At 43.3% G+C, this 15110-nt stretch overlaps 1 protein-coding gene across 1 annotated transcript in view; it reads left to right on the top strand.

Moving 5' to 3' along the window:
- The window catches only part of WNT2 (Wnt family member 2), a 46111-nt gene that overhangs the window by 14192 nt on the left and 16809 nt on the right, over nt 1-15110 (top strand). Inside the window, exon 4 of the mRNA XM_005679153.3 lies at nt 11392-11656. Within this exon, the coding sequence (XP_005679210.1) occupies nt 11392-11656 (265 nt within the window). The remainder of the gene's footprint in view (nt 1-11391; nt 11657-15110) is intronic.

Below are 15110 nucleotides of genomic sequence, written 5' to 3'. Positions count from 1 at the left end.
ACATTCATAAAATTAAATGCATTTTGAAAAATTAGATCAGTTCTCCCTGCCTCGTCTCTGTCTTATTGGACCCCAAAATAGTATGTTCGTGATACAGTTGATCTTTTATTGTGTATGAATCAAAAACTAACCAAAATTAAAGCCCTGAAGCAAAGAATAACTCTTAACAAAATTGTTACAGTTCCAGGTAAAGTTCTATTATTCATACAAAATATTTTTCTAGACTAGCTTCATTAGTCAGTAAGAACTATTATATATATGGTTAGTCAACAGTAATGTTCTTGAATTCCACAAATATAAATTCCACACCTTATATTTCCTAGCTAAGCCCACCCGCAGGCACTGTTTTTAAAAGAATGACAGTGCTCAAGAAAGCACAGTGTCTTATTTAAGTTAATAAATGATTGCATAAGCAAATCGACTGCACAGTTTGCTGATACATATTCCTTGCTTTCCTAGTTCCAGAGCATGCGTGTATGTTCGAAAAATATGTTGGTCTGGTTTTCACTCTCAGAGATGTGGACCTGTCAAAAGGATTTAATTGTTAATAAATGTATTTGGCTTTCAGCCAGTATCTGAAAATTAAATAATATGATTTTAATGTGTGTTCCCCTCAGGAAAATTGATATAGGACCAGAAATATGGTGGTTTTGTGGCAAACACCCAACTAAAAAGTGACGTGCTAACACTTCTTCAAATGCTCAAGTTAAACTAAATAATTTAGTTGAAACATACAGCATATATCAAACTAAAATAAATCCTAAGTAGGCTTTCTAAGGCAAGGTCAGTAGTTAAGTTTGCACAGATTTCACATGGTATGAGATAGACGGCCCTTTTTCTGATAGGGAGAGAATCAGTATGGCATGACACAAGGGTCATAAACTTAGCAAAATGCAGGTATTTAGAAAAAAGATAACTCTCATGATCTACAAAGAAGTCTTATAAAGACACCCTGGCGTTGCTTGAGTTCTGTCTTCAAAAAGGCTGAGTTGAGAAACGAAATTTCACTCTCCTTGGGAGAAGTTTGTCTTTAAAACTGTCAAAATAATTCTTTGTGGACTAATTTAATGTGAAAACACTAAATGTAAAAACTTTTGCAGAACCCACCACTGAAACCAGAGTAAATGAACCCTTCAGGACTTCATAAGAAAGGCTGGCAGAGTGATTTCAGGTGTCAACCTGGTGTCAGACAGGCTTAGGGTGCATCCTGCCTCAACCATATTGCCTGTAAGACCTAGGGCAAGGTCCTCAGCATCTAGGTATCTCAATAGCCTCATCTGTAAAATGGGGGTGAAAATAGTATATGCCTTATATGCTTGTGTGGATTAAATAAAAGTGCTTAAATCAAGTGCTTAGCATAGCTTAACATAGGCCAAGAGCCTAATGAATGTTATGCCTCGTTATTATGCTCTGACCTTTAGTTGGGACAGATAAATATAAAACAGAATTATTCTGTTGCACAATTCATGTGTTTCCTTCTTCTATACCTTTTTTTTAAAAAAAACATTCAGACTTCTGTTTTTGCAGTAGAGAATACTAATATTTATAAATTTCTTGAATTCTAAGAGTAGAACATAACTTCTGTAGACCTGAAGGCTTAAAATGCTGAAAGTCAAAGATTTAAGGGCCATCCACAATCTACTAAGTAAAATTTAGCAATAATGGGACAATGAGCTTATTGAAGGTTTTTTATCGGGAAAAGTTACATGTTAAGCTAAAATGGTTTCTACAAGGCCAAATGCCAAGAGTAATGCTGTCCTCAGCAGTCACATTCATTCATCTTTTTACAGGTTGTCATGTCGAATGAGGTTTGATGATGAGATGCCACAGAGCAGACACTGATGGGACTAAACCAATAGTGACGGAGGGGGTTGGTGAGGAATTGTGCTGGCTGCCTGGGGTGTATAAAAAGCTATCAGGGCTGTGAGACTGTCAAAACAGGAGTCTAAGGAGGCAGAAAATGGAACTTTGACAGCAGTCAAGAATCAAAGAAGGAAGTGGTAGAAGAAACCCTTTAGAAAAGATTCAAGACAAAATAGGAAACAGGACGAATGTGTCATGGGGTATGGCCTATGTTTCTGAAAGAAGTTTTCAGTATCACACACTGAAGACAGACAGCAAGTCACTGTAATCGATTATTTATCATGTTCTTTCTGGTATAAAAACGACACTCATACAAACAAAAGTAACAGACTGAGAAGTGCAGAAGTGTGTATCATAAAGTGAGAACATTTCCTCCCCTCACAATCCTTGTCTCCTTCCAGAACATTTCAAAGTGCAGTCAGATGCAAGGCTGTGGATAGAACATATACTTTTATACTTCTTTCTCCCTCAGATCTCATTAAAATCATACTAATAGAATAAACATGGCTTAAACCAACAATAAAGAAAATGGTCAAAGAAATGAGAGAACTCAACAAATTTCTGGAAAGTGGAAAGGGAATGAAGAAATTGTAAGAATTGATGCTTTTGAACTGTGGTATTGGAGAAGACTCTTGAGAGCCCCTTGGACTGCAAGGAGATTCAACCAGTCCATTCTGAAGGAGATCAGCCCTGGGATTTCTTTGGAAGGAATGATGCTAAAGCTGAAACTCCAGTACTTTGGCCACCTCATGTGAAGAGTTGACTCACTGGAAAAGACTCTGATGCTGGGAGGGATTGGGGGCAGGAGAAGAAGGGGACGACCGAGGATGAGATGGCTGGATGGCATCACTGACTCGATGGACATGAGTCTGAGTGAAGTCCGGGAGTTGGTGATGGACAGGGAGGCCTGGCGTGCTGCGATTCATGGGGTCGCAAAGAGTCGGACACAACTGAGTGACTGAACTGAACTGAACTGAACTGAACTGAACTGAAGCAGGATGAAGAAGCCTCAGTCTAGAAGAATAAAAGTAGATGAGGAGGGGGAAAAAAAGCAGATAAGGAACATGGAAAGCAAGATGCCCTGAGAAAATTTCAAATACAAATGAGCGCTGGAAAGAAGCACAGGTCCGAAAACTGGGATTACCTGAAAAACCCACTGGTAGCATAAAGAACCCCATCTTCTCCCCTTTACCCCTAAACAGAACTCCTGGAAGTCTAGCATCAAATCTTCTAGGCTTTTTGGAGTTATAGTCCCCCAAACAAACAGTGTCCTACCTAGTCACTAGAAACCAAACCTCTGGTCCACAAGCCCTACCATATAACCAGATTCCTAAATATCTTTTTATGACTTCATTCTTAAGTATGAAGAGAATGTCCAAGAATTACCATATACTTGATTAAATTCAGAAGCATAAAAGAAAAAACAAAAAAGCAGTAAGTCAGGGATGAGAAGAGAAATTTTTAAAAATCAAGAAGGTCCAAGAAGGTATTTATATCCATGAACAAGAGTGGATGCTTTCAAAAGGTGACAATTAGAAAACAAGAGAGAACTTGGAAGAGAAAGTCAAAGAAATCTCCCAGAAAGTAAAACAAAAAGCCCAAAGGACAAAAAGAGAGTCATAACATCACCTCTCTTTCCCACTTGAGTTTGAAACCAGCTGAAAAGTGGACAAGGGATGTAGATGTAAGGAGTAACAGCAGCTGCTGCAGGATGGGAAAAAAAAAAGGCAGCCCTGGAGAATGCAGCTCTGAACCTTCGATTCCACCCGAGCTGGGCAGACTTACTCACCCTGTCCCAGGCTGCGTACCCGGGCTCTGCAAGGAGCCCCTTGCTGGAGGGCAGGAGCTGATCATAACTCATCTTCTCCACATGCTGGCAGATGCCCAAAGAGAAGGAACCCAGACACACAAGCCCTTCTCCTTCCTCTAAACTCACCAGTTGGAAAAGTCTATTGTCCTCCCCTGGGGAGAAATTAGTAAGGGGATAGAGAAAGCCAGGAGTATTACTCTAATGGAATTTCTTCCTCAAGAAGCCAGGAAGAAAGTATTAAAACTATAAAAGAGAAAATATAAGAGACATGGAGGATTGATTCAGAAGGTTCAGCAACTTGACTAGTTAGAAAGCCATAAAGAGACTAAAAAATTGTGGCATGTTGAGGGGGTGGAATATTAAGAGAACATCTCAGCGCTGAAGTTTTCAGATTGAAAGGGCCCACTGACGGCCGAACAGGACTAATTTTTTAAAAACTTCTAAATACATCCTTGTGATATTTCAGAACACCAAGGATAAGAGCAAGTTTCTAGTGCCTTTCATGTAGGGGGTGTGGTGGGGGGGCGGGGCGGGCAGTGAAATGAAAACAAAAATCAGTTGGCAGAGAATCAGCTGCATATCCGATTTCCCATCTTAACACTTAGAAGCCAAAAACCTTGGAGCAATACCTTCAATTTTGAGGGGAAATTATTTTCAACCCAGAATTTTATCACCAGCCAAGCTATTAGTCGAGTGTGAAGACTGAGTAAAGACTTCATAATACACAAGATTCAGAAAATTCACCCTCCGTGCACCTTGAAGGAGTTACTCAAAAAGGGGCTGCAGGAAAGAGAAGGAATGAACCCAAAGAAAGAGAGAAAACGTGGCATCCGGCAGTGCCGTGCGCGCCTCTAGGAGGGCGTGATCCCAGCTGTGTCCAGGCGAGACTAAGACGACTCAGGGCCACAGAACCCCCCAGGAAAGGAGGGGAAGTGGTGGCACAGGTGGAATGAGCGTGAGAGTGGAAGGCGTTAGGTCACAGTAAGTGTACTTAGTAACAAGTAAAGTAAGAAAACTTCACTCTAGCAACATTCTTCAGCCCAGACGTTGTCCAATTGGATCAGAGATTATAAAATGCAGTCCTGGCACAGTCCTTGGTTGTGCAGTTAACTAAGGAAATCAACCCTGAATATTCACTGGAAGGACTGATGCTGAAGCTCCAAAACTCTGGTGAAGAGACGACTCTTTGGAAAAGACCCTGATGCTGGAAAAGACTGAAGGCAGGAGGGGAAGGGGGTGACAAAGGATGAGATGGACAGCATCATCCACTCAACGGACATGAGTTTGAGCAAACTGTGGGAGATAGTGAAGGACAGGGAAACCATGGGTTTGCAAAGAGTCAGACATGACTTAGCCACTGAACAACAACAAATATTTATTGTTTTCAGTTTTTAGATTTGATGTTCAGACATACCATGAGAGACTTAAGTATGGTCACAGAACATTAATGCTCTAATCTTTGTCACCACAAAAGGACAGACCATGCTGATGGAGACTAGGAAGTGGAAGGGGAGGAAAATGGAGGGGCCTGCAAATATCCTCATCTCATGAGAGCGAGCACTGGTGACTTCTGGAACCAGAAGAGGTGTAAGGATTCTCCTTGAAGCTGGAGAAACTGTCAGAACCAACCATGACAGAACCATGTTGGCAGTGTGGGGGAGGGTAAAATTAGTGAGCTGTGAATCAAGTTTTCACCCTCACTCATAAGAAGTCTATCAGGGACCATACAACCTGATTGGAAGGCAAGTAAAGTGACTGGCAGAACTGTCACACTCAGTTGTGCCAACTGTGCGTGCAGCCCTCTCCAGAGGGCTCCATCACTGGCATTCAGGTTTGTTTAGTTATTAAGAGAATTTTCTGGTGGATGTCCATAAAATACCTTGAGGATGGGATTCTGTTTCTCACAAAGCTGGAGGGAAACTAGTACAGATCTTGTTCTACAGACACATACTGAACCACCACAAGGGCACAACGCATTAAAAATGACCGCTCTGGGGTTGTGCCAAGCCCACCGGGAGGGGAGAGGTGGAGCGGGTACAGCAGAGAGTTACTGCTTTTTATTCTCTTTTCTGGACTCTAATTTTTAAAAATCATGTGTACATGCTGCTGCTGCTCCTGCTGTTCAGTCGCTCAGTTGTGTCCAACTCTTTGTGAGCCCATTGACTGCAGCCTGCCAGACTCCTCTGTGCATGGGATTTCCCAGGACAACCCACCGGAATGGGCTGCCATTTTCTTCTCCAGGGCATCTTCCCCAACCAGGGATTAAACCTGCCTCTCCTGCTTGGCAGGTGGGTTCTTTACCACTGAAACCTGGGAAACCCCACGTGCACATACTTAACTTTAAAATTCAAAAGTAACATATAAAAACAAACACAAAAAGGCCCAGACTGTCTGGCAGTGCCTGGATGTCCCCAGGTCCTCTGCTTCATTCACTCATTTCTTCACAGTGCAAATAAAAAGTCTGTTACGGCTCCACAGCTGCCTGTGTGGGAAGTCCCCAGCCCCTCTTCCCGCGGCTCCGGAGACCCCGGAGGAGCATCCTTGTGGCAGGGCCCTGCGCGGCAGCCTGTCCCAAAGCAACGCTAACGCAAAGGGCTGTTTGTGGGAAATTTTCCCTGGAGGTCAGGACATTTTGGAGACATAGGATATGACACAACTTCTAATCCAGTCCTCAGATATCCCAGTTTCTAGAAATGTAAGCCTGGCTCTGCACGTGAATGTCTTACCTGCTCTGGCCGTGGTGCGGACTCCTTTTCTACTCCGCCACCTTCCCTGGTTTGGACGTGACTCTCAGCCTGGCTGTGTATTAGAGGCACCTGGACCGGAAGTGCCCTCAAGGTGGGCCCCACCCCCTGGCCAGGTTATGGTGTATTCCGTTCCGGGAGAGGTCAGGGTCTCTGTGATGGAGACAGTCTCCAGATGGATTCTAACGTGTAACCAGGAAGAGAACCACTGCTCTGCTCTGCTCTGCTGTCTCTAGTTGCCAGAGAACAATCCCAAGATTCTTGGTTGGTTTGTTTTCTTTTAACTTGAGGGGTAGTTTGATTGTTTTTCCCTCTTTCGGATTATGCAGCCCCTCAGGCAGCATCCAGACTGTAAATGAACATTCTTTCCCTTCCTTCTCTGTGTATGCACACATATGCAAGCTTTTTAAAAGTGCATCATACCACTTACATTGTTCTGCAGTTTGCTTTTCACTTGATTTCCTTTTATGCCTGTAAGAATGATATTATTAATAAAAAGCCACATCATATTCCTTTATTAAGCCCATACCATTGTCTTGTTGACATCATCTGGGTTTTTCCTGATATTTTGCTATTGCTAATTATGCTGCAGTGAACATCCATATGAGTCTGTATCCTTCAAAGCTTGTGCAAATATTTTCAGAGTATCACCAAAGTCAAAGGATACTGTACATTTAAAATTTTGATAAGTATTGCAAAAATGCTATTTTATATGACATATTGATTTAATCTCTCACCAACAGTTTGTCAAAGGCATCCCTTTTCCATGAGTATCACCGAAGTGAAAGGATATTGTACATTTAAAATTTTGACAAGTATTGCAAAAATGCTCTCTATTTTACATGACATATTGATTTAATCTCTCATCAACAGTTTGTTAAAGCATCTCCTTTCCATGCTCTTACCAACACCAAATATTATCAAATCATTGTTTTTTTATTATTATTTGCTAACCTGCTAGGCAAAAGAAAAAAAGTGTTACACTATTTGAGTTTGCTTTGTCTTACTCCTAGTGAAGTTGAACATCTTTTTATCTTGTTATTACTACTTTGTAATTCTCCTATGAATGAACTGTTTCTTAGGCTTTTTATGACAATTAGTTTGGAAGATGCAATGTAATTCCTATTTCCCTCCTTACCTCTTTTTTGCTCTAATAGGTCTATAACATTATCCATTTAATTCTTGATTTAGTCAAAAGAATAGAGGGAAGCAGAGTATGCACAAGTCAAAATTTGAGAAAAACACAATTTACAGGAATATTTCAAATGTGTTTGTAGAAAGAGCATGGATCTGTGGGTGAGACATATCTGATTCACATTTTTTTAATAGTCTGCCTCTGTCTCACGGGGTGACTCTGGGGATTTGACTTTCCTTACTGAGCCCTGGTTTCCATAACTGGAGAATGGGAATAATAATCTACTTTGTCTAATCATGGTAATTACATAAGACAATGTGTGGAGCCTGGCACATAGTGCTATGCTTATTATTATGTTATTATACCATTTGAATATTTGAATTCTTCTAAACTGGGAAACATTATTGTGAGTTTCTTACTCTTACATCAGCTACTTTCTAAATGAGGCCACCTAGGCTTAGATCCTCTGCCCTCTGCCTCTCTGATGGAGTGGGTGTTTCCCTCTTCAAGGTTAAAGATTTGAATGTCAGGTCTGCAAACTCAGTATACAGAAGAGGCAGCGGTAACCCCCAAGTGTGACTGAGCACTGCATGTTAGGGAGGGGGCCTGGAGATGCCAGCAAACCCAGTACCAGAGAAAGTGTCTCACCTTCCCCCTTGGTCAATTGTCAGAGTCTGTGATTAAACCACAGTCAAGAACTGATCATGGTTCCAGTGGAAATACTTTCACTTATAAGTAACAGACCCCAGGGAACCTAAAAGATGAGGAAAACTTAGTATCTTGGATCACGAGAAGTCTGGAAGGAGGGCAGGGCCACGGAGGGTTCATTCAAGCAGTTCAGCAACACCCTGTGGAAGCTAGTTCTTCCTGTCTTTCCAGGCTGCTGCCTACAGCCTGTTGCTTGTCCTGCATTGGCTGCTTCATGTCCCAAGGAGGCAGCTGCAGAAAACTGCATCCAGAGACAGAGAAAAGGACATTTATCTCTTTTAAAGAGTGAAGGAACCTTTCCTACAAGCCTCCCAACAGATTATTTGTAACATCATATTGGCCCAAATTGTATCACTATATACTCTATGCAAAAAAAAAAAAAAAAAAATCAGTGGCAGAACAGTGCAATTAGTATAATGATTTGGGTTGTTCTGGGTCAGAAAGAGTCCAGGCCAGTTCTGAAGCACATGGCTACCCAACACCTGAACAGAAGTCGAAGGAAGAGAGAAGTGGCCGCAGCCACTCAACAGTGAATGACAGTGATGATCAACAGGGTGTACCACTCCTGCGTGTGCTTATAAGAACTCATAAAGTGTATTTTAAATTAATATGCAAACCCTTCAGTTAATCATATAAAAATACCAAGTTCTAACTTTGTAACCTGGAAACTTAGTATTAATATTACAAAGGAGAGTAATATATCCCATTATTTTCAAAGACAGAAGTATTGCTGCTGCTGCTGCTGCTAAGTCGCTTCAGTCATGTCTGACTTTGTGCGACCCCATAGACGGCAGCCCACTAGGCTTCCCCATCCCTGGGATTCTCCAGGCAAGAACACTGGAGTGGGTTGCTAGTTCCTTCTCCAGTGCATGAAGTGAAGTCGCTCAGTCATCTCCGGCTCTTCACGACCCCATGGACTGCAGCCTACCAGGCTCCTCCATCCATGGGATTTTCCAAGCAAGAGTACTGGAGTAGGGTGCCATTGCCTTCTCCAGACAGAAGTATTACTTGTGAGTAAATAAGTCAGCTTTTAAAGGAATACGCTTTGATGAATAAGCATTCATAGTCAGCTCCCAAACGCCTGGCACGGAGTGAGCTCTGTGTGGCTCCATCAGGATCTTTGAACAGAAAGCTCCTGGACAGGTGACCCAAGTGGGCCAGGGGGGTGGAGTCAAGATGGCCCTCCTAGTGGTGTTTCTCTGGCAGAGGCCTGCTGTCTGGGTCACCTAATGAGTCTCATACCAAACACCTGCCATATAAAGATAGGGGGGCAGAGTTGGGGGGCACAAGGGAAGTGTAGTTCCAGAAAAGGAGTCCATTCTGAAACATCCTTTAAAGATGCCCAGAGCCCCGGGACCTGGAGGGCCAAACCCAGGACATTTCTCCTTCCTTCTGTGTCCTTCCCTCCAAAGCTGGCTTATGCTGAACAGGACAGGCTTCAGATGTAACAGGGCACAGTCATCATGTGGGACAAAGTGGAAAAGGTGTGGTGCTCCGGGCTGAGCCAAGAAGGGGATGCATAACTGTGGAGCCCCACGCTGTCTCAGCTCCTTCTAGATTGCTTTTGTGGGACTGGTCTTCTGGAATGATGAACATTTTGCACGCTTGGTTCCACCATAGCGTTGGATGGAAACTGAGTCTGTGGAAGAGGCAAAACCTGGGTAGAGTTACCTGGGGTGAGGCCCTGGGGAGGGACAGGCAGCCTGGAACACTGGTTTCTGTGAGATGGGGTGTGGGATGAGCTGGGGTGCTGTGGGGATCTCTACCCCAGTTTCGTGCTGGAGCCAACCCCCATATCCCCGCCCACCTCAGCTAAGAACCCCAGAGAGTGGGCAGAGTTCCAACCATCAGCTCCAAGTTCCTAGAAACAGGGCTATCAATGCGTTACCCTAAGAATTTTGTTCCTAGCGCCGCCTCAGATAATGTCACCAAGGGGTTTCACTCCCCTGCTGCCTCTGCCTCCCATCCGCAACACCCTTGGCTTAGACACGCAAATGGAGAGGACAGAGGCCCTCAGAAGGCAGGCTTCTCGTCCTCTGCCCTGTGCCTGAGCTGAGGCCAAAGGCTCAGACTTGGTGAGGTCTCCAAGGTCAGTCTCTCCCATAGCCTCTCTCACTCAGAAATGAGTGTCACAGTGCTCTGGAGAGCTGATGAGGGAGACCCTACTCATCCCACTTGCCTCTATTTCCTCTCTCCAAGAGAAGAGAGCGAGCTCAGCTCTCACTGAGTTATTCAGAATTACTCAGCCAGAGCTGAGTGATAATCCCCCAAATGCAATGTCCCCCTCAGGGTCACCGACTGACTTTCCAGTGTACCCTGACTCTGTCCTTACCTGCTGTGTAGCCTTGGACAAGTGCTTTTACAACTCTGTAAGTCTTGCTCCTCAATCATCTGCAAATGAATTCTGTAACACAGGCTTGTGAAGATCAAGGTCATGGAGACAGAGTGCAGAAGCATCAGCACCATGCCTGGGCCATGGGAAACACCTCATAGATAGGAATAATCACTATTATCGGCTTATCGAGAGGAAACGGGCTTCGCAATTATTTGTTTGAGTAATAGTATACATTTTCAACATAGGAAAACGTATTTATTTAGAAAATACTCTAATTCATCCCCTCATTCTTCAAATTGGCTCCACACCCCAGTAAATTCCAATTAGTGAGGCTTTTTTTAATGCCCAGAGGGAAGCAGGCTCACAGTCAGGTGCTGTCCCTCCCCACCTGCTACAGTCAGGGCAGGGTGCCCAGAGTGACCAGCGAGTGACTGCAACATCTCCCAGTCCTGAGTCCCAGGATCCTGGGTCTTCAGTTACTTCTCTTTTCCTTCCCCTACCCCTGCCTTAAAAAAAAAAAAAAAATATATATATATATATATATATGTGTGTGTGTGTGTGTGTGTGTGTGTGTATACATATATATATTTTTTATTGCAGTGTAGTTAATTTACAATGTTGTGTTAATTTCTACTGCACAGCAAAGTGGTGCAGTTATACATATATATACTTTCTTTTTCATATTTCTACCCCGATGGTTTATGGTCACTTCCTGATTGCCTGGAGGTAAGAAAAGTGGCAGCGTGTGTATATATTTGAATCTGCCTCCACTGAACTCACCCGTCCTTTCCCACAGGCTGTAAAGAGGTTCTTGAAACAGGAGTGCAAGTGTCATGGCGTGAGCGGTTCCTGCACCCTGAGGACCTGCTGGCTGGCCATGGCTGACTTCAGGAAAACGGGCAATTATCTCTGGAGGAAGTACAATGGGGCCATCCAGGTTGTCATGAACCAGGATGGCACTGGTTTCACTGTGGCTAACAAGAGGTTTAAAAAGCCAACGAAAAATGACCTCGTGTATTTTGAGAATTCTCCAGACTACTGTATCAGGGACCGAGATGCAGGTAAGTTCAAAACACTTTATTCAAAGTACCTAATTCTTTCATGAATCAGCACTCCTCAATTTAAGAACAGTACTGTATTTTCCACCTGCCAGTCCTCTGAGTACAGCCTACTGTCTTCAGGTTCAAAGCTCAGGTTCTTCAGCATTTATATTTTAAGTGCACAGAAAGCTTTCCTAAGCAACTGGAGAAATTCACTGATAATGTGCAGATTCTGGAGCAATGGGAATCCAACAAGAATGTACGTGGCAAAAAGTCAAAATGTGCAGATTAGCAAAAGTCTTCAGCCTGGGCAGAACTCTAACTGGTGGGGTCATGTCCACTCTGTATAGAAGCCCAGCATCTTCCCTGTGATCTGATGCTCAGGGGAGGACAACTTTGCAGTGTATCTGCCCCTTTAAGTCCCACCTTTGTGATTATGGAAGAGGATCCCAAGGCTTTAGAGTTAGCCTGTTCTGAAATCCTCCATACTTCACACTCCTTCGCTCTTTCCAAAATGCTCTGAAGTTGCCAACTACTTGAAAGCAGGAATTCATCCCCACTGGCTCAGCTGTCGGAGAGCAGTGGATGAGGGCTGCGTAAGAGGCTCTTCGTTTATTAAAGCCACACCCTTCCCTTACTGACGGCACCTTCCCTGTCCTGAACTCACTCAGAGGGCAGCTCCATCAGCCTCAGTACAGCAGTTGCCACCTGTGGGCTTTACACATGTGCTTTTCTCCACCTGTTGCCCCTCCTGGTCAGCCCTGAACTCTGGGCTTAGCACAAAATCCATGCAAAGACTAATACAGAATAAGAATGAGCACTATGTCTCAGTGGAGAGGAGGTGATGGGGAGCCCACAGCCAACTTATCTCAAGCCAACTTCTCAGGCTTAGTAGAAAGCAAGGGAATTCATTACCAGGAAAAACATCCTCGAATTCAAATTCTGAATTTGTTTTTCATTCCAAAGTAATTGCAAAGGAAACAGTAAAACAGAGCGGACGTCAGCAGCTCCTATCACAGGTCTGAGCAGGATTATCAGGGGATGTCTCAAAAAGTCCAGAGCCTCTTCTTTGTCCCCAAGTGGTTGAATTGCCTTCATGGTTTGATGAGCTGGTTCTTTGCAGCCCCAGAGCACGTTTGGACATGCAGCCCCTGGAGTAATAACTGCTGAGCGAAAGGGCCAGATGCTGTGCCCTGCTGCATTCCTCACATGCTTTGCGACCTCTAACAAGTCATCCTACCTGTCAGGCCAAAGTTTCCACCCCATCCCCAAGAAACCTGTGTTTTGGTACAGGAGGGTCCCAGAGGTCTGGGTTCCTTTCTGCTGCTAACTAGCTGCTTAACTTCAGACTGCTCAGACAAGCATGGGGCTGATGACATCAGAATCACTTTAGGAACAATGTACTGACTCCTGTGTGCCAGGTACTGCTCTAAGACCATTGCACACATGGTCTTATTTAATCCTTAGAACCGCCCTATGACATCAGTGCACTGGAACTGATTATTGAAGAAAAAAGACAAAAATGATTAAGAAGAGGGTGGCTCCTGGTTGATCAACATCAACCAGGAACCAAATTCACCTCTTATAATTTTTGAGATCAGTTAAGTACCCTGGATATCACTGTCTCTATTGTACAGATGAGAAAGTGAGTAACCAGCTCAAGATCTGGCTGGTCTTGGAGGGGATGAATGTCCAGTTGTCTGACCCATGACCTGTGCTCCTAACCCAGACATTACAACTTGCTTCTGTCTTTCTCCCAGGGCATGTATGTGAAAGGACAGGTGAAGCATGAACCTCACTTCAAACATAAGAGGACCTGCTTCCCCTGGACATCTTTTCTGGTTTTTTGAATTGAAGCAGTTTGCACAGTGAAGCAGTTATGCATGATGACCATTTAACTGCTACGTATAGATAGAAAGACCTTACTTTCTCTTCACAATGGGGAGATCCTGAATTGAATCCCTGCTGCCTCTTCAGGATACTAAGTTATTCTTGCACACTTTGCTTTTTATACTCCCATATATTACAACATGATTCTGTTTCTTGATCCTAAAATAGCAAACACAGTTGCAGTACCCACCACATAATAGGGCTTGATCTATATTCTCTCACTGAGTAAAGTGGGATGTTATTATCCCACTTCATGGGAGGGGAAACTGAGGCTCAGACAGGTTACGGATTTTTCCCAAGGACTCTAATGGGTAAGAGGCAGAGGAGGGACTTGAATCCAAGTCCTCCCATCCTTGTAACTATTTCACTCTGCCTGCAAATGCACCAGCCACAAGGCCTACTGCTGCAGGTCTAGACTTTCTGAGGGAGGTTATATAATTTAGCCACTCTCTTATTTCCCTTCTATTTTAGCTTCTCTGACTTAAAAAGATTTGAATTTGGTTCTGGGTTGGTATTGATTTACCAGGAGCCACCTTGTTATCTTTTTAAGTAGCCAGTTCCACTGTTTTAGATCAGATTTCCACTAAGATTCCTAGATTATTCATAAATTGAACTATACTTAAGGCCTTTTTATTTTAGCTAAGCCTAGAAAAATGCCAAAGTCATCTATGAAAACTTGCAATATTTCTTTTTAGTTCTGTTGACCGTCAGATGACTGTTTTAGTGAAAATATGATTTAGGGTGTTTGATATTATGTGGAGAAATCTTGGATTTCTGACAGTATTTTGTCATTGTTCATATCTGGACAAATAACACTGACAAATAACACATATATGAGATGCCGATTTTCCCTGAGACAGCCTCCTTTAACCCAAACGGCTGCTGAGGGCCTAGCCCTGGTCTGTGTAGAGACGAGACTTTCTCCAGGCTACTTTCTACTAGAGACTTCTACGGTATGTGCTCTGAAGAATCGGTGAAAGTGTGTAGTTCTGAATCTTCCTGGAGTGGCTCCCAGCTTTCGATTGTTCAGGCAGTGAGACATGACAGAGTCTGAGAACTGTGAGGAGGGAGATTCCCGAATCTAACTCAGTGGCATTTCTTCTCTGGGCTCTCCACCCTCATTCGGGTCAGTGCTGACATTCTCTGGTGTACATTCTAAGACGCACTCACGGTTAACGAGTCAGGACATCGCCGAGAGAGTCTCTCTGTATGATTGCACGACATCAGACCTGCTTTACGGTAAATGGAACATGTTCGAAATGAGTTATTGTTGTTCACTTGCTAAGTCGCGTCTGACTCTCTGAGACCCCATGGACTGCACAAACCAGCTTCCCTCTCCTTAGAAATGGGTTACCATCAGAGTTATCCAGGCTCCAAAATAAGTCAGAAGTTTTCAGTAAAATTTAAGTCAAATATATTTGTGTATACATATATGTGTGTGTGTGTGTGTGTGTGTATATATATATATTCACTTTCTCTTTTAAAATTGACACTAACTTTTCCCTTGATTTCACCTCTCTGATGTGTTATGGTCATTTTATCTTGCTTTTAAAAAAAAAATCACGTACATTTAATATTCAACTGA

This window comes from Capra hircus, chromosome 4, assembly GCF_001704415.2.
Source record: "Capra hircus breed San Clemente chromosome 4, ASM170441v1, whole genome shotgun sequence".
Lineage (NCBI taxonomy): Eukaryota > Metazoa > Chordata > Mammalia > Artiodactyla > Bovidae > Capra > Capra hircus.
Note: the sequence above shows the minus strand (reverse complement) of the source record. Positions and strands in the feature narration are given on the sequence as shown.